This window comes from Orussus abietinus, unplaced genomic scaffold (genome assembly GCF_000612105.2).
Source record: "Orussus abietinus isolate OABI.00-Male unplaced genomic scaffold, Oabi_2.0 scaffold710, whole genome shotgun sequence".
Classification (NCBI taxonomy): domain Eukaryota; kingdom Metazoa; phylum Arthropoda; class Insecta; order Hymenoptera; family Orussidae; genus Orussus; species Orussus abietinus.
In genome coordinates, this window is record NW_019394855.1 from 12,869 (window position 1) to 33,903 (window position 21,035).

Consider the following 21,035-nt stretch of genomic DNA (forward strand, 5'->3'; position numbering starts at 1 on the left):
AATCCGTTCAGTGGTTTTCGCAACTAGCCCGAATAGCGTCAGCTCTCTACCGGGGACTTTATTTTATAGTCTGTAGAGATTAATGACGTAGGGAATAAATGAGGAGACGAACCCATGCAGACCGCAAATTCTGCACTAGATGAAAAGTTGAGAAGGTGAATCCACGGGTATACCCACGAGCTAACGTGCATCGAAAGAAACAGGATTTAAAATTTGACAATTGAACAAAGTAAACAAAATAGCGCATGATAATAGTTTTTTACACCCGGCCATATATGATTATAGTTTATCTCGAGAGAAACAGTTACGGTACAAGGACACATCCGATGCTTCACGAGCTAAACCCCGTTCCTTCCTGCATGGGTCCGACGGAACTCGTTGGGCTTTTCACGAGTTCTTCGTTCTCCAACCTCCAATTAAAGAAAGAAAATGAAAATTATCTCACCCCAGAAACGGGAATCACGTGGGAGACCATCCTCCTTCTATCCGGCTCAGTGTAGTTCATAAATACGGTCGGGGCCGCAGCTGCATTTGCGCGGCGCCGCTCGGCGAAGCCCTCCCAACACGGCGACAGGCCCTCCACAGTTAAGACCTGGTTTTCTATCGGGATGGAAATCCTCTGCAGCTGCAGCTGCACGCCTATTGCGGGGCAATCTATCCAAAAGAGGCCCCCACGGGGCCGAATTCATTTACCACCCGCGCTGGAGTTCACGAATTCTGTCCTTTGGATCCTTCAGATGCTCGAGCCGACGAGTCCAAAACTTCCGCGGAATGATTCCGGACACTGTACCGAATCTTGCGATGAATACTCGTTCGTTTGCCGCGAAAAATTCAGGAAGAATATACGAACAACGAGATAAATCCAGGCTGCTCCTCGGAGTATCAAAATGTCCGTCGCTCAAGAAGCACCATCTACTCGCCAGTTCGCCTCGGTTCGGGAGAGAAGAGATTTATCACGACTCGATTGCGTTACATAATGAGAGCGATTTTCCTCCGCGACCGTGCCTTAACGCAACGGCGTGGCGCGACGCGAATCACTCTTTTGCTGCTGCGGTTACTGCGTCGGCGGGGAAGCGCGTGCCGTTCTCCAGGCGTGCCTTATTCGTCGAGTGTCCACGAAGAGACCTCTTCTTCTCCGTGGCCTCTTTACGTCCGCGTTGACAAGAAAGAACGGGTCGTTTCGTAGGCGTGGCTTCTTCGTTGGGCGTCCACGAAGTAATCTTTCCTTCCCGACTTCTTTACCCTGCGCGAACAAGGACGACGTACGTCTCCTTCGATGGGCGTTCAAGAAGCGAGTTTTTCTTTGCGACCAATTTACCCTGCGTGCACGAGGAAGAGGGTACCATTCACTGGGCGTGACTTCTTCGGTGGGGGGTCCACGAAGCGACCTCTTCTTCTCCGTGGTGTTTTCACATCCGCGTTGACACGAAAGGGCGTGCCGTCTTCTCTAGCTGTCCAAGAGGTAACTCTTCATCCCAACTCCTTTAGCCTGCACGAACAAGGACGACGCGCGTTTCCTTCGACTTGTGTTCCGGAAGCGACTTCTTCTTTGCGGCCTCTTTAAACTGCGTGGACGAGGAAGAGGGTACCGTTCACCGGGCGTGCCTTCTTCGTTGGGTACCCAGGATCTTTTCTTTTTCGTAACTTCTTCACTTCTGCCTTGACGTGAAAAAGCGCGTGGATCTCTCGACGAGCCTTCTTGGCCCAAGCAACGATTTCGTCGAACGTCCAAGAAGTAGCTACTTTGTAGCCTCAATGTCTGCGTCAAGAGAAAACGTGCTGATCTTCGAGCGTGCCTTCTTCGCCGGGTGACCAAGAAACGATCTTTTCTTCGCGGCCGCGTTACATCTTCGAGGACGTCCACGCCGCTAATTTTCGATCTGTGGGCAAACAAAGTCATCCCTTCGTATTCTGTTGCAACATGTAAATTCGTTATTGCAATGTAGGCAATTTGGTCATAAATTATTGGAGTGAAACGTTCGTAAAGTATGGCTTCCTATTTGTGGACCATGGTCCTCGGTATCTCCTTGGTAATCTGCTCTTACTTGTAAATTAGTATTACGAGTTGGGATGTTAGGTTATAAATTAACGGAATAAAACAACTATAAAATATGGCCCCCGATCTATGGGCAATGGTCTTTATTCGTAATCTGCCGCTGCTTGTAAATTAATGCGAGTTGAGTAATTTAGTTACAAATTAATGGAGCAAAACAACTGCAAAGAGAACCGGTTGATCTGTAAGCAAACGAAACCCACCCTGCATATTGTGTTGTTACTTGTAAATTATTATTGCGAACAAGGCGATATCGCTGTAATATTTTTGTGAAGCATGACTTGTGGTCGGAGGGCGAACAAAACCATTTGTCTGTAACTTGTATACTAAGGATACGCGAGGGAAGTTATTCGATTTTGTCTCAAGCATAAATCCGTCGTTCTTTTGTGCTAAAATATTACTTCAGTATCCTTGTGACATATTCATTTTCGAAATAATTTAAAAATCGGAAAAAATATAAAAAAGAAATAGCATCTAGTGCATAGCGGATCATGGTGAAACATACTCGTGTACCTTGGGCCATGATAAAAAAAGGATGTTTTAAAGCAAAGATAACAACCTACAGCTGTGTTCGGAGGTTTAGGAACTCGCTTAATTAATGAAAAATATATGTGGAATGGAAAGACCGGACCTAGCACGACAAAAAAGTCATCCAGAGTCGAGCAACTGATATTAAACAACTTTAGATCCTCTTTATATTTAAGATATTTTTGCTCTTTTTTGTTATGCCACCCCTCCTGGAGCACATATATATCCTAAATTCTAAAAGATCTTGGTACAGTATTCTTTTCTGCATTTTTTTTGTTAATTTTACGCATCTCAAAATTCGCGTCTCGGATTTTTCTCTTTTGCGACAGTGAATAAAAAAAATTCAGATTCTTTGACAGTTGAGATGGTCACATAAAAATATGTGAAAGTGGAAGAGGAAGTACATCTTAATAAACGCATATGGGGTATTATAAAACATATTATCCGCGCATATCCTTTAAAAGACGAGTCCGTCTTCTTTTATACTCCAAAAAATAGAAAATAAATGAAAGAATACATTATAAGAAGTGTTGCTCATAAAACGCGTCTTTTCCTTCCGAAGATGGTGGCTACATTTCCCAACAAATTTATCAAGCAAAAACGAACCAAGAAAACGGTCCACGTAACCCGAAATTAGGCAACGGAATCAATCAGAGGTTGAAATCCGAAATCATCGCCGTCGGCTTCATTAAGGGGATCCTTTATCCTTGAAGGCGAAGACATCCTCCGAGGTGCCATTTGACGACTGGGTTTAGACACGAGCGCGTATTGAAACGTGGGTTTAATGTGTTCTAAATGACACTGACGAAGTGCCTCCTCTTTCCAGCCAAAAGCACCTGAAGGCCTCGAGTTTCGGGCTATCTCCAGCTTCGAGGCGATATGTCTAACACGCCGCCGTTAGTCGGCTGACAAGTCCGGAACAGCTGGGCACTTTAGCTCTCATAGACCGCCGACTACGGCGCCGTTGCATCGCTCTATCCCTGGGGACGCATCAGGACTTCCGCTGGTTAGGACCCAGAGGAAGCTTCCGACGCGTGTCCTGGCTTGGGCATAAATTCGGCGCGAAAGGCGCGCCGTCATGACGTACCTCGGTCATGGGTTTTACGTGTCACAAAACTCGAGTGAAGCCGTCAGAAACGGGAGATCTTTGATGTGCAGCAAGGGACACAGTTTAGAGTGTAGGTTTTGAGATAATGTAACACTTCGCTGGTTCTCTTTGTAATAGGTTCGAGATCGTTGTTTCAGTAACTCATTCCTTATTACGAAGTAAGATACATGTAGCACATTTTCTAAAGACGTTATTTCCTTATGATTGTAGGTAACAATGTTACCGTTCTTAGCATAAAAATTCTAAAGATTTCTTGGAATCATTCGATAGTTCTTGGATGTTTAGAACGAATGGAGTACTTTTTTTATGTAATTTAACCACGGGTTTTACATGTACCTTTCATTACGTAAGAGGATTTGAGATAAACCCGTTAAAAGCGAGAAGTTTTTAACATGTAGCGAAAAAAAGTTCGGACCATAAGTTTTGTAAAAATATAACGTCGTGTTCGCTTTTTTTTTTCTACGAGGTGCGTTTCTTGTGTCATTTATATTTGGTTAAAAATTACTGAGTCTTTCGGTTGAAATCGCTCGGTCTTTTCCGAGATATTTGATTCTTATCACTTAATTGAAGCTAGAACTTCTAAATACTTTATTTTCTGTGAGCTGCAAGAAGCAATGTTGCGTTACAGTATTGAACGTAGGGTTTCGAAGGTTTTCATTTTTTGAAACGTTTGGTGCTAATCGTTCGTTTAATATATATGAAATACTATCACGGAGTAGTTTAATCATCGGTTTTATGTGCGGAGGAGTTGGGATGGTGCCCTCAGAAATGGAAGGTGTTTGATGTGAAGGAGAGGATGAATCAAACGTTTTGTAAGAATGTAACATCTTGCTCTCTCGGTCCGTAAGAGATTTCAAACTAAGCAGGATGCTGGCAGAGTTTCCGAGTACTTTATTTCTTGGAGATTGCAGGCAGCAATCTCCATTGTCGTTTTTCGCTCAAGAACTTTTCTTTTCTTGAAACGTTCAGTTTTGAATCGCATGTTTGGAACGAGTTGAGTGACAGCTTACTCAAAGGGTTTTATATATGACGCACACATCAGAATGTGAAATCGTTAGAAACAAATATGAAATCGCCCCCAACACTCCAGGTCAGCAGTACGTATCCTGTCCGAGTTGTTTATTTTTACTTAACGAAAACATTAGATATTTTCTTTGTTTATTAAACTTTACTCAAATTTAAATTAAACACTATCGAAGCTGCTTTGTTACGTTTTGAATATTCTATTGTTTCAAACATTGTAATGCTTCGAACATAAAATTGCACACACTTGACCCGAATGACCCCATTCCGAGTTAGGGCTCCGAAGGTTCCTCAGAAATGTCCTGGGTTAATTGTAAATTTAGCACCCGTGGAGCAGTGCCTTAGTCACGAGTTTGATATGTCGGGACGTCGGGATGGCGGCATCCCAGAGAGCCCAGAAACGTAAGATGAAAGATGGCAAAATCAAGCAGAGTTATACCTAACGCCCCTAATCTTTTCTTCAACGTCGCAAAATCTCTGAGTGGTTTTGTAGACCATGGTCTAAAACGATGTCGTGTCGTTCTATCCCCAGGGACACGTCAGGACTTCCGCCGGCTAGGACTCCAAGAATCCTCCCGAAACGCCCTCGTCCAATCATAAATTTAGCACAAGTGGAGCACTAATCACAGCTTTTATGTAGCGAGACATCGCGACGGCGGCATTATGAAACGAGACTGCCTTTTATGTGCAGCGAGAGAAGTAACTCAAATCTCGACAGCGATAAGAATTGCAAAAACCTGACGCATTAGGACGATTATAATTTGAGACCATTGGTCATTATACCGTACATTATAACGTAATAAAAGTTTGGAGATGAGATTAATAGCTTGGACCTGTATGTATTCCCAATTACGACAAATTAGTTAATACCAAGAAAGCTTCAAGGTACTCGGTAGAGGCTATCATGATTTCTTACACTCTCTAATCTTTTTTATTCGTGTACCCTTTACAAGAATGACGAGTCAACAAAATCGACCTTTACACTCAACAACGTATGTCTATGTGTACTCCTAACGACGATCTTTACAATTTCTAATCATCTTCCATTCGTCGAATTTATCCAGTAAAAATGAGAAATAAAGAAAGTGTAAATTTGAACTGAACAATGTGCACCTGTATGTATATATTTCAAACAACACCGAATCAATTGATACCGATCACCCTAAGGTGATATGGAATGGGCATCTGAAGGATTTAATTTGTGAAACATTTTTCTAAACTGAGTATATCGAATCATTTGAAATTTTACCTCGTGAATATGGAGGCCATAAGGAAAGTCTTGACCCCCATGAATTTTCATTTTTATTTATTTTTCTACAAAGAATAGTTTAATTTTTTATAAAAAAAAATAAAATGTGTGGGTGGCAGGACCTTCCATAGGACTTCCATATTTACATGATAAAATTTCAAATGATTTGATACATTGCATTAGGAGAAAAATTGCATAAACGTTTGACCCCTCGGATGTACTTTTCATATCACTTAAGTCACTTTTAAAGTCTTTCGTGATTTCCTACAGTCTCTATGTGTTAACCATTTGCAGTATTTACATAATAAACCCAAAAAGTAAACGCGATCTATCAAAATAAAAAAATTCACGTTCACTTTCCAGTACGAACTTTTATCCCTTCACCTTCAATTACAATTTCTTGATTACTGTCAATAATTCACTTGGCGACGTCATCCTCCACCCAAGTGGAAAATATGTGACCACGACAATATTTTACGGGGGTAATAGTTTCTTCTAATTAAAGTGGTTACGCAATCGTACCAGGAAATTGAAATAGCCATTGTATTCTACCTAGCAAATGTATTTCCACGATCTGGGCAAAATGAAATATGATAATTCAATCTGGATATTATATAATGCGAAGTACGTAGGTTTGCAAAAAAAAAAGTTCGCCCACGTCACTGATCTTGTTTACTCGAGAGGTTGCGATTCTTTGGTGAGCGTCGGGGTGATATCGCTAATTATTGTTAACTTCAGCTCGAGACTTTGTTGCAGGTGCGATCATTGTTGTTCACCTCGAGCCAAGATTAACACTAGAACCACCAAGACCAGTCAAAATGACTGGTTTCAGATGGTCCATCCTATACAATAAATATTCGCTGGTAGTTCTAGCGTTAACCGGCAAGTTCAAGCGGATTTCATGAACGAAGAACGATGGTCTGTCTGACGGTCTCGGGTTCTATTTGCTTCCCTGCATTTCGGGTAACCCCGCATTTTCTCAAATAATACAAACAGGTGAGAGACTATTATACCCGCTTGCAATATTTTAGCGGAACATATCGAAGACGTTCGTCCTACCGCCCAACCTATTTTCTAGACCGCGGAGGACCAGCATTTGCAAAAGGTCTGAAAATCGCGGAATTTGCGTTCATTTCGCCAAGAGTCACTCCGCGTACACTAATACTTTTATTTATTTTTAAAACGATGGAAATGATTCCTAAGGAAAGTACTCTCAAGAAATGAAGGAATTGGAAGCAATGGATGAACCGAATATGAAAGTAAACACATTCTTCGACGCGGACTCTTTGCAACGAAAAAATCTTTTCTCAAACTCCATTACCTCGTGTTGATTAAGTACAATAGCCGATATACGCCACGCGAAGAGTGATTTGTAAAATCTATGACAAAAAGTGCGTATTAAAATTCAAGTGCAAGCAGAGCGCCTTAACGTATTTACTGCTCGTTGAACAAACCACATCATATAAAAATCAAAGTCGAGTACATCCAGTAACGACGTATATCGCATGACGAAAGGAAACTATGACTCTGCCTCGGTAATTCTAAGTATTACATTGACTAAAATTGAATCGTTATCACTTTACGTTATCCTACGCAATATATATTACTCTTTGATTTGATCGATTACTATTTGTAGGTGTTGCGACTTTCTAGCGAGCAGAGTATAAAGATTAAGGGAATTATTGACTTCCTTAAGTCCGAAGTTTTGAGACATTTTGAAATTTCTTGTTTTAAATTCTCCGTAAAACATGAAGTAAGATAGCCCCTTAAGCAATAGTTCCTATAACTTTTCATTCTCTTTCAAACTCTTTTGGATTAAAACGCATTTCACGACCAATTAATCTTTAACCCTTTCATTTCTAGCACTATTCGGCATCCATCGACAGACCGATAGATACGAAGATCAATTATATCCGACATTCGCGCAATGGGGACATTTTCGGTGCGGGGTCCCGTTCGGTGACGGTGATCTTCAACAAAGTGGACCGCTGGGGTGAAAGGGTTAAATGCACTTGGAGTTTTTTTCCTCACTAAACGTCGAATATCTCGGCTAAACCATGCATCAAAAGACTCGGTCCAGTCACGGGCCAAGTTCTACTTTTTACAGGTATTACCGTCCAGCGATGGTCCAACATATGCATAACCTCTATCGGACGAGAGTTACCTCTTAGGCCGGGAACGATATCCCTTTCGACGAGCAGTCGAAATGCAGTCCCCGAACTGCAGCGACACTGGATTCACGGGAAGTACGACTCGATTCCTTCGGGAAAGGGCGAACGCGTCGCAAGGCGTGAGTTCTCGAGGAAGAGGCAGGGCGCCGGAACGCGGAACGACTCGCACCTCGCACCGAACGGCCGGCACGAAACGAAACTAAACCGAGATTGAAGCCGGCCGTTGCGGGACCGCCGCGGCGCGGCCAACGAGGCGGTGGAACTCGGGGGCGGTGGAACTGGCGGGCGGAGGCGGAGCCGCGGCCGGCCGAGGGACCAGCCCTCCGCGGGGAGCGTAGCCGGGAGCGGGCCGGGAGCGAGCCGGGAACGAGTCGGGAACGAGTCGGAGCGAACCGGGAGCGTAGCCGGGAGCGGCCAAGCGGTGGAAGGACCGCGCCGCGTCAGGGACTATCGCGGAAGTCGCTCGTGCACCGGATAGTTCCATTTTTTTCCGTTACCCCTGTTCGCTGACTTTCCGCGACATTACCGATGACTGCCGCCCCTGTAGTACAATATTTGCCAAACTGATAAATAGCACGGTAAGTAACTCCTATCTCAGTTCTCTGTAAAGCGATCGTTAGTAATTTCTCCAAATTTATGTTTTTCTTCCTGCTGTGTGGGATTTTCGAGGTTGGGTGCGGGTAAGCGGTGGAAGGACGTGTTGCGTCAGGGACTATTCCGGAAGTCACCTGTGCACGAGATAGTTACATTCCTTTTCCGTTACCCCTTTTCGCTAACTTTCCGTGACGTTATCGATGACTGCCGCATCCTGTCGTACGATATTTGTCAAAACGATAAATAGCATGGTAAGCAACTCTTTTGTCAGTTATTCGTAAAGAGATCGTTTGGAATTTCTCAAAATGTATGCTTTTCTTCCTGCTGTGTGGGATTTTCGAGGTCGGGTGCGGCTAAGCGGTGGAAGGACGGCGCTGCGTCACAGACTCTATCCCAGAAGTCGCCTGTGCCCCGGATAGTTCCATTTTTTTCCACTCCCCCCTTTCGCTGACTTTCCGCGATGTTACCGAAAACTGCCGCACTCTGTTGTACAATAGTTGTTAAACCGATAAACGGCATGGTAAGAAACTCTTTTGTCAGTTATCCGTAAAGAGATCGTTTGGAATTTCTTAAAATGTATATTTTTCTTCCCGCTGTGCAGAATTTTCACGGTTAGGAACGATTAAGGTGAAGTGAAACCCCTTCAAATCAGTCGATTCGAATACAACACTTTTTTTTAAGGGTATTAGACCAAACTGCCCGAAACTTTGACACATCACTTCTGATCAACTAAGAATTGTCCTGACACATTCAAAATTTTTATTTTTGGACAAAATTTTTTAACTTAGCCCAGACCAGAACCAAAATGGCGTCGAGCTCTCATATTTCGATCAATATACAATTATCGAAGGCTCTGATATGAGAATCGAAAGGGTCAGGACAATTTTATGTCAATTTAGAATATTCTGGTAGTCGATAAACTCGCATTTGAACGGAATAAAGGCAAAAAAAGTGTTATATGCGCTCTATGCTAAAGCAATGGTAATACGAGGTCTTGGAGTGAAAATTTAATTGGCCTGGAAATCACAGATGGCATAGGGGGTCCCTCTGCAGTTAATTAGGGCCCCAGAAAGCATGAATCCAGAGGATTTCTGAAGTTTTACTGCGATTTCTTTATAATTATTGTACGAAAACGACAGGCAGAGTGTGCCATTTGGTACAATACCCAATATAATTCGACACATCTGTCGATATAAAAACGAACGTCGGCAACGTAGGCATTTAGAAAAATCTTCTTTATCGACGTCGATCAAGTTCCTCAACGTGTTTCACTTCACCTTAAGCGATGGAAGGACCGAGTCGTTGGAGGGCGAGGGGGAGATTCGAGAAGTCGCCGATGCAGCGGATAGTTGCACTTCTTCTCCATTATTCGCTTCTTTTGGGTTTAAGCGAGACCACCAATGCGCGGTGGTCCAAATTGCGATCGCAGCATGAAATAATCCTGAGAATTGTAACCGATTATGATTCGGTATAAAGTTGTATTATAGTAATGAAACAATGTAATCCATTTGCATATGTTTTAGATTTATATTTTTGAAATAATTCATGATTATAAGATTGTGATAATAATGCATCAACGCTTAAAATAAAATTGAACATCGAATATTAAATAACCACGCAATATTTTAACTGGAACCAATATAATTATTAATGTTTGGTTATATTTTCATGAATACGAATCGGAATGTAAATTGAAAGCAAATTGAAATGTAAAAGTCGATTTTATGGTATTAATTCGTGCTATAATCGTAATTTGGATCTTTATGCGATGCAATAATTATTGTAGGTTTTTAGAGAATTCTTGTTGAAAAGGTAAACGATATCGTTAATATTGTTTTTATTATTTTTGCAAAGATATTTTCGGAAATCGGTTTAAATTTGTATCACCTTTAAAAACTGTTTTTAGGTACTATGTTAGGTACGCAAGTTACTTCTAGGGAGCAAAAATGAAAGACCGTTCTATTAGGCATCCTCATATAAGGTGATACAAATTTAAACCGATTTCCGAAAATATCTTGGCAAAAATAATAAAAACAATATTAACGATATCGTTTACCTTTTCAACAAGAATTCTCTAAACACCTACAATAATTATTGCATCGCATAAAGATCCAAATTACGATTATAGCACGAATTAATACCATAAAATCGACTTTTACATTTCAATTTAAATTTTAAAGTTTGATATTTCTGCTGTTAGAAAACAATGCAGAAACAAATGGTACTGCTGCAATGTAGCGATAATAGAAATGTCTTATACGTCTGTTGCCTACGCAACTACTAAGTACCTAAAAAATTAGAATTTGTTTCAAAAGTTATTTGTAATGTTTACCAGTTATTCCATAGTACCAGTAATTCCAAAGTAACATAATAAAAAAATATATTTTTTTTCAATTATGTCACTAGAATCAGTGTAGATGTTATTGATATTTTTAAACATAGCAAACAAAAAGATATATTAACTTTTCCAGTTTTCTGCGATAATAAAGAAGATCATAGATGGACAAAATTGTGCTCCATTTTTACTGTTACGCTTTAATAGAGAATTGCTCGATAGTATGGCTCATGAAAACATTCCGTTATTTCTATACAGTATAAGAAATGTTGAATATCTAGGTACTGTATTTTCAGTATTTCTGCAGCTATTTGTGCAAACCGATACGTTACAGACGTAAAATAGAAATCGCTCAGGAAGAAATTGAATTGCATACGATGAGGATGATGATTTTCAGTATTTCTGCAGCTATTTGTGCAAACCGATACGTTACAGACGTAAAATAGAAATCGCTCAGGAAGAAATTGAATTGCATACGATGAGGATGATGATCTTCGTTTTCGGAATTCTCCAAGCGGGGTTCCTTCATAATACGCGATGAAGGAACGACCGCGGCGAAGAACACGTGGAAGGTGTTATGTAATTAGAGCGCTTGCACGGCATTTCGCAGAGCAGTTAAGCAATCGTTATTGTACACAGCACTTGGTCACCTAGAATCGAACACGAAAAATCAGGTCGCGCGACATTTTTACGCTCAAAGAAAGCGCTGATCGACACGCGAATTCGCTGCGGAAGCGAATGGCCTTCGATCGGGTTTCTTTTTCCGACCAGAGAGATTTAAACGGATTTAAATATTCATACTCATCAAAAACGGAGGAAAGAAAAGCTCTACCTGTTATTCATAGTTCATTTCCACGGGTCGTTTATTTATACATCCGATGTCAACAAATTTGTGACTTTAAACATGAACGTCACTGGAATCTTGAATGTGCAAAAGAAAACGTGTCATGATGCATTAATTGTGCTATGTGCATTGTTAAAAAATAACTATAATGAATTAATTAAACATGTTTCGGAAGTTTTATTCAAATGTGGTATACTAAATATACTCGTAGACGTGCATTCGTATACGCAGAAAAAAATTTGGTTCATTTAAAAAATCGTTTGATTGCACCGAGGAAACGATTTGTTTGATTGAAAATAAATATGTTTGAATGATACTTATTTATTCTTTGTTATACAGTCGAACAAGTATATAGTTTCATTCAAACATATTTGTCGATTGACCGTATTTGTTTGATGTAATCAAGTAATTTGCTTGATTTGAATTTATTAAATGTTTCATTTAAACGAACATTGTAATAGGAGAAGAGATTTTCTATTGACGACGCAAAGAAGCTTGGATTTCCGACCAATTTAAGAACGAAATATGAATTATTTTAGTCAATGAAATTCGCAGAGTATCCATTTGGTGGCGAGTGGCCATAAAGTCTCTCTCATTAGTGAAGTTATGATCTTTTGTCAAAACATTGTTCATGTCGCGAGCGAAGTTGCGTCAAGGGATGCTATAATAACAGATTTTTGACGAAACAAAGTTTCTCTTTTATCGGGAAAACTTTTATAAAAGGAACACTTTTCTCGAACAATATTCAGTGAATTTAAAGTGATTTTGAGCGTATCAAATCACTTTAACATTTGATGTAGGTAATCTATCATAATATTTGACGTGATTAATCAACCATTATTAATGAAAGAATTTCGTCATGTCAACCAAATATGTGGTTGCCCTTTTAAAGACCATATTCTGTGGTTCAACCAACAGAAATTGTAGTGATTTAATTAAATACCTTTCTGCATGCACGTTTAGAAGTAGGGTAAAATCATTCAATGTTAATCATTCACGGAGACAAGTTTGGTTGAATAAAAAAAATATTTACTTTAAATGAAAACGACGGTTATCGGCGGCGAAACGAAAATGCGGTTAAACCAAGAACAAATGTTTCATACAAATAAATTAAATTTTGTTATTTAAAAGAAGTATGTAATACTATGAACTACACTGTTTGTAACAGCATATACTTTTAGATCAACACAATGTGTCTTTGAAAGGAGAATGGGGTCTAGTTTATTGAGAGAAGTTGTAATTAAACGAAAGAAACAACGGTTTGAATNTTATAATGTCTGGCCAGATCGTGCGTCCACGATCGGAATAGAGTTCCTCAAATTTCTGGCAACGGCCTTTGACAAAGGCAGCCGACTTCTATCTCCTCAACGGAACACCTCTGAGCCTCTTGGTTCCCTCTCTCTTCATTTCTCCCTATTTCTCCCTCTATCTCTCCATTTTCATATATTACTTATTATCTAGATACATTAAGAATTACCACTACAGGTGTTCCGGCAGAAGAAGCAAGTCGACTGCCATGATAATAGGCCCGTGATCAAGTTCTGAGGAAGATCGTGGACGCACGATCTGGCTAGTAGTTGCCTTATTTCCCTCAGAACGCCTGGCCCAGTATCGGCCATTGGATTTTAATCGGCGGACGAATAAAAGGCCGATTTATTTTATTGCTGACTGACATTGCTCCATAACGCACACCAAAAGGAAAAGTTAAGCCCCTCTCTCTCTAATTGTTACTATTTGTCATTTGCGTTTTGTTCTTGTACTATTTTATTTTGTTTAATTCATCATTCGGTTTATGTATCGTTTTATTCCAACGTAACGTTTTATTCTTATATTTATTTATTTTTGTATTGTTATATTTTCCGTTAGAGCGATTATTTTATTATTTATTCTTTTAAGTTCGTGTCTGTATTGGTCTCGGTCTCTTTTTATTCTGTTTATAATTTGCGCATCTTTTTATTTATTTATTTATTCTTGTTTGTTTAATATAGAGACCTTTTAGAATTCTTCGTTTCTCTTCATTGATTTGTGTCCTCTTTTTAAAATCCATCTCTCTGGAGAATATCCAACTGTTACAAGCTTCGATAAAGTAAAATTTTAGTCAACGAAATAAATCGGCCTTGGGTTCAAACTACATGCAGAAAAAACTTGGTTCATTAAATAAAATGATTTAATTGTCCGCATTTAGTTCACTGATCGTTTGCTTAATTGCATTTAGTTCATTTCAGGAAACATTTTGATACAGTGAATTTTAGTTCACTTGATCAAACTCGTTTGTTTCAGTTAACCAGAGTTAAATCATTTTGTTAATTTTAGGAAATATTTTAGTCAATAAATAAAATATTTTGATTAAATGTGCTAAATTAATTTAATATTTGGCGGGATTTACCCCAATACTTGATGTAATCAATCAAAAGTTATTAACCAAAGAATGTTGACTTATTAATAAAATATTTAGTTGTTCTTATAATAACCATTTTCTGTGATTGAACCAACGAAGTTCTGTTTACTCGATTAAATATTTTTTAATCACCACTGAAGAATATGCCACTGACGATAATGATAACTTTATAAAAAAAGTAATTTACCTCCAGCGTTCTTGTGCAACTCTTCACTGTCTTTCTATACCAAAGAATCAGGCAATGTCAAAACCAATTATTAAATAAAAGAAAGTGACTAAAAAATGTGTAGCAATGAATTTCAAACACTAATATACTTAAAAAGATATGATATTCAATTAGGAATCTCCGCTTTATTTAATAAGACATTCGTTTCATTTAAATAAATCTCATTGCTTCATTCAAATAAATAATACGTTACTCCACTTAATATTTTATTTAATTAAAGAATAGCAAATGCCATGCCTGGATTAGACCGTAACAAATGATTTTTTAATTCAATATCTTGATTTACTTGAACTAAATAAATTGTTTGATAGCTATCGACACATGCATTTATTTCAATTAATGCAACATGCGTTTCATTAAAATAATAATGGACTTCAAAGAACATTACATCCAGTTAGTAATTTCTTCTGTAATGAATAAAATATTTGTTAGGTATAAATAATTCGTAATGCTTCATGAACGTAAATAATATGTTTCTTCAACTAATTAAATTGGATTAAGTAGATTCACGGTTGAATTAACATGATATTTAGTTAAAATAATTAACCGCATTGAATCAGTAGACAAATTTGTCCAATAATTTCTCTTATGCAACATTGTTTTTTGTTTGAAATAAACGAGTCTATAGTTAATGTAATTAAATATATCAACTAAATCATGTCATAAAACTAACTACAACGCAACGATTACTAATGTCGATTATTGTCATATTACTGCAAAAAACATTTATCGAATAAATAAAATAACAGTCAAATAACCATACCTGTTTAATTCAATCAAATTTTTGTCTCAATGTATAAACTTTAGGAGAAATCAGGGCTAGTTATAAATAGTAAGAAGTTACAGTGAGTTTTCGAAAACTTCCGCTGGGTGCAGTATCTTCACTTCAACATATTATACGTGGCATATTTGACACATGTCCGGTACATCCCTTATAACATAAAATATTTGTTCTATATTTTCTATATATTTAACGAATATCGTACATTTTGTAAATATTTAGCAGACATTTGAAATATTTGCGAAAAGCATATACTTTTAGATCAACACAATGTGTCTTTGAAAGGAGAATGGGGTCTAGTTTATTGAGAGAAGTTGTAATTAAACGAAAGAAACAACGGTTTGAATAAAAAATGTATTAGTTGTGTGAGTGGCGAATTGATTTCAATCAACTAAATATATTGACATAAAATATTGGCGTTCACTCAAGTAACTCATGATTCTATTAAGTACCTCTGAATTTGGAATAAAAATACGCGAAGCTTGTAGTGGTAATTCTTAATGTATCTATATAATAAGTAATATATGTAAAGGGAGAGATGGAAGGAGAAATAGAGAGAGATGGAGGGAGAGATGAAGATAGAGAGAGCCGGAAGACTCAGGGTCGTGTAAGGTCCGGAGACTTCCCTGAAAGTGGGACTTCTAATAAAACTAGGAGACAAACCAATGAGAATAAACGGGGANAAAATATCGTCAAATGAAATCTACAAGAAATCTTAAAAAATCTGTCACTTGAGATATTTAGCAAAGATTACAAAGAAATATTTAGGAATTATTCTATGCTACTAGGGATGTAGCTGGAATAAGAAGAGAGAATGCTTTGACAGAATTTGTTACATCATTTTTCGTATCTTGACATGGACAAAGTAAACTATTCAAGGTATTATTGAGCAGTAATACTGACTATAAAAGACTGAAAGAATATTCTAACCGTTTTACCAAAGCATTCTCCTCATGTTTAACTACAATTTTATTTTATATTTATTTATTAAATTACGTTAATTTTAAAAGAGGACTTATTTAAATAAAATCAAAATACTCTGCGTTAGTTGTTACAATGAACTTGGCCAGGTTTGTTTACCTTTAAAAACTGCCCTTCAGTTTTATGAAAGTATTAATTAAATTATTTCTTCTTACATTTGCTGCAGAACAACGAACAAGAATGTTGAAAGTACATTTGGTGCACAAAATATCAGAAATGGAGTCGGGAAAGCGATAGCTGAGGACGATCCATTTTATGAGAATGAATATTTTTTGCTTTATTCGTAAATCTAAATAAATCATGCATTCTAATTGCTCTTTCTGTTCCCTGCTTTGTTCTTTTCTATCACATTGTGCAGGTTTTCAACACAATTTTGTATGTATCGTAGCTACATTGTAAAATACGGCTTTTCGAAAAGCGCGGCCAATTAATTAAATCATCGTTCACTTAGCTTTATTTTACAATCCGGCTAGTAATTTTATAAAGCGATTTGGCGTTTTATAAAACTACCAAGAAGACCCCACCGCATTGTTAAATTTATTAAATTACCGCTTATTTGACATTCCCGTTAAATCATTTTAGTCATTCTACAAAAAGCGTATTTTTCTATAACTTAATCTAACTTAATTTAATATAACCTGACCTAACCTAACCTACACGGAGAAAAAAAAATCTGTAAAATGTACCGATTTTACCTGTTGAAATAGGGACAGCAGATTATTTCTGTTAGCGTTACAGTCAAGTTTCTGTTACTCGATTCCGTAAAGATTAGAGATAACTATCTGTAGAGATTACAGGAAAATATTTGTAAGTGTTACTAAAATTTCCTGTTACCCTTACAGATATTGTCCTGTTATTTTTACATGTATCAAGTTGTATTCTTTACAATTACTTATCCGTAACACTTACAAATATTTTCCTGTAATCTCTGCAGACAGTGATCTATAATCTTTACGGAATCGAGAAACTTAGCTGTAACGCTAACAGAAATAATCTGCTGTCCCTATTCTAATAGATAAAATCGATACATTTTACAGATTTTTCTGAAAGTTAACAGATTTTTTTCTTCGTGCACTTAAAGAGAATAAAGTATATTTTGATCTATAAATTTGTTCTATTTACGTATGTTTCATAGATTACATGAATAAATAAAAAAATTAAATCCTAAACACCACCATTTTTTATTAAAATTTGTTGATTAATACATTATTTATAATATGACTGAAATTATTTTTTCGAAATGTAAAACAGGCGGCAATTCAATAAATATTACAATGCGGCGGGGTATTGTTGATCGTTTTACAAAACATCTGGTAGCTTTATAAAATGACTAGCCGGATTGTAAAATAAATTTAAGATAACGAAGGTTTGTCCACTAGGCCGCGTTTTGTAAACGGCTAGGCGTTTTACAAAACATCGGATTATATATCGTGGTTACAACATATGCACTTCATTTCTATAACAAACAAGAACGTTTGTTGTTCTCGTTGCTATTTTTGTATTATCCCTGCAACATATTTTATCACTGTTATTATTGACAAGCCAGATGTCACGCTTTACCAAATGTATAACAACTACTGCCACATTTAAACTGCTACATATTTTGGGTATTGCTCTACACGATATCCCAAAATTATTTCCAGTAAATCATCACCTTTTTCCAGACTTCAATCGTTCCTTATGTCCTTTAGCAAATAATCCGCAGTTTAGTAAACTTAACGTAACGAAAACTTCGATGAAATTCCGAAGGAGTTTGGTAACCTGGTGAAAATAATAAAAGCGGAAGCCCTCTTTTGGACAGTGCGTCTCAATTACTATGTCTAATAAAGCATGGAATAGTAACAATCGCTTTTGCCTTCATCCGGCGAGTATATCCGTTTATATCCGTTTTGGGTAGGCATGCGAGTCATTCCAGTATTCATGCCAATTGGGATTTCCAGGTTGGGAAAACTACCTATCTTTCCCGCACGTTCAGCGCCTGCGCTCGCGGCGTGGTCCTCCTAAGTGGGAAACAGAAGCTGGGCGCCATGTTGGAGAGGCATTGTGCGAGCGGATGGTGGCGTCCAATTGGTGAGACCCGAGCCCGAGACATTGGCTACCTTCTTGCAAGCCCCAGCCCAGAGGAGAGTCATGTTCCCGACCCGCTAGGAGTCTCCCCTTTTGGCTCTCGGCCCTCCTATATTTGCTGCACGCTTTTCTCGAAATCCTTCGTTTTATTCTTCATGGATTATTTCGTTTTACTCTTCGTGCATTTTTTTATTTTATATTAATTGTCATATTTATTTTATTATTACTTGTTAGGTAGCTTCTGTCAAATTTCACCTCAAAGGAAAGCCAGGTTTGTAACGCGACAGAAGACTTGACTGATAGCGCTCTAATGTGCAATTTTATTTTGTACATAAGGGTAAATAAACGATGCTAATTGTGCGGCATTATTTAAATTATCAGACGGACATTCACATGGACATTGGGAGATTAAGTACCCTTTTCTACGTTTTCGTATATATTTCACTGTAGGTATTAGCCGTGGGCTTTTAGGAATAAAAAATATATTAGGTCTAGGCCTTTAGAAATAAAAAAAAACCAAATACTCTTTGATGATTTTACTTCGCGTTAAGAATATTGGATTCAGGGAGTTGCGCGGCATTTTTAAAAATTGCTGTGAATGTAACATTCCAATAATTTACTTTGTATGGAAAGTCAACGTTTAGACACTTTCAACGGACGAAGGTAGAAGAAAGTTATAACAAAATTGACAATTGCGGTACATTTCACTCTTTTGCGAGGTAATGTGTAATAAGATACGCTTGATGTATCTACCTTGCGAGAAATAATGCCAGTTCCCAAATAACACCCTTGTACCTACACGGAGAAAAAATCTGTTAAACTTACAGAAAAATCTGTAAAATGTACCGATTTTATCTGTTAGAATAGGGACAGCAGATTATTTCTGTTGGCGTTACAGTCAAGTTTCTGTTACCCGATTCCGTAAAGATTACAAGAAAATATTTGTAAGTGTTACGGATAAACATACGGAGTATTCCGGATGAGTAACTGTAAAGAATATAACTTGATACATGTAAAAATGACAGAATAATATCTGCAAGGGTAGCAGGAAATTTTTGTAAAGGTTGCAGATAACATTCTGTAATAGTTACAGATATACGTTTGTAAAGTGTCACGATATTAAAATGTTAATACTAGAACCTCCTCAAATTCCTAAATAGTTCTTTTAATGGTATATTCTCCCATATATCAAAACAGAAATCTAAAACTCCTTTGCAATCAAGAATGAATCATGTTCAATCTTTTCGATAGTTATAAAGAAGTTTTTGTTTTCCGTTTTGTCAGCCTGGATACCTATAGAATATATGTATACCATTAAAATGATTATCAGGAATTTTGAGATACTCCAATATAAATACTCTAACGTTACAGTTTAAAGGTTGTCTAACAATTAACTTTAAATTTTTTATTTTTTATACAGTCAACTTTTTTAAATTTAGTAAAGAATACTTCCCTTCGACTTTTGACGTATATAGGATCTTGTTAAGGTCTGTCACGAGCTTTAGAATTCTGTGAAAAACATGGTCATATTTTTTTTAGAACTTCGTACAACGAGATTAACTTACCTGAATGTAAAGTTATATATCACGGACACAATAATTAATGTGAAAATACTAAAATTGAACAGGAACCGAGAGTTATTGGTAGCAAGGCTGATCGAGGCATCGCACGCGTCATTCAATAGAAGAAATACATTTCTGATGCGCAACTGCACGTGTGCACATTCGACTGTTCATGTGGATGCTTGCATATGGTACTTCTACAGAAGAAATCTGTAGATTTAACAGATTCAAACTGTAAAACCTTTAGATTTTATCCATAATGCTTCCCAATATGTTTAACCTTTTCGAAAACAATAAGCTGAACAGAGTGAATCTGTAATATCAACAGATATTTTTTGTTGTTCTACAATTTTATAATGCTCCAAATATCTCAGTTGTATCTTTGTCAATATCAACAGCCATTTTCAGCTGCATTTACAGATAGCTCTTAAGGTGAAGTGAAACACGTCGAGGAACTAGATCGACGTCGATAAAGAAGATTTTTCTAAATGCCTACGTTGCCGACGTTCGTTTTTATATTGACATCTGTGTCGAATTATATTGGATATTGTACCAAATGGCATACTGCACCGGTCGTTTTCGTACAATAAATATCAAGAAATCGAAGTAAAACTCCAGAAATCCTCTGGATTCATGCTTTCTGGGGCTCTAATTGGCTGCAGAGGGACACCCTGCGCCATCTGTGATTTCCAGGTCCATTAAATTTTCACTCCGAGACCTCGTATTCCCATCGCTTTAGCATAGAAGCGCATACAATTCTTTTTTTGCCTTTATACCGTTCAAATGCAAGTTTATCGATTACTAGAGTATTCTAAATTGTCGTAAAATTGTCCTGACCCTTTCGTTTCTCATATCAGAGCCTTCGATAATTATATCGAAATATGAGAGCTCGACGCCATTTTGGTTCTGGTCTGGACTAAGCTAAAAAATTTTGTCCAAAAATCCAAATTTTGAATGTGTCAGGACAATTCTTAGATGATCACGAGTGATGTGTCAAAGTTTCAGACAGTTTGGTCTAATACCCTTGGACAAAAGTGTTGTATTCGAATCGACTGATTTGAAGGGGGTTTCACTTCACCTTAACGGCGTTCACCACCAAGTGGGGACGATGACTT

At 37.7% G+C, this 21,035-nt stretch overlaps 1 protein-coding gene across 1 annotated transcript; it reads right to left on the bottom strand.

Moving 5' to 3' along the window:
- Positions 1-450: 450 nt before the first annotated feature.
- On the bottom strand, positions 451-8,331 carry LOC111674123 (the record flags this gene model as incomplete). The annotated part of the gene is made up of 2 exons (XM_023433348.1): positions 451-1,880; positions 8,126-8,331. Coding segments are annotated over 2 exons (639 nt in total), but the record flags the coding sequence as incomplete, so codon positions are not given.
- Between the last annotated feature and the right edge of the window lie 12,704 nt (positions 8,332-21,035).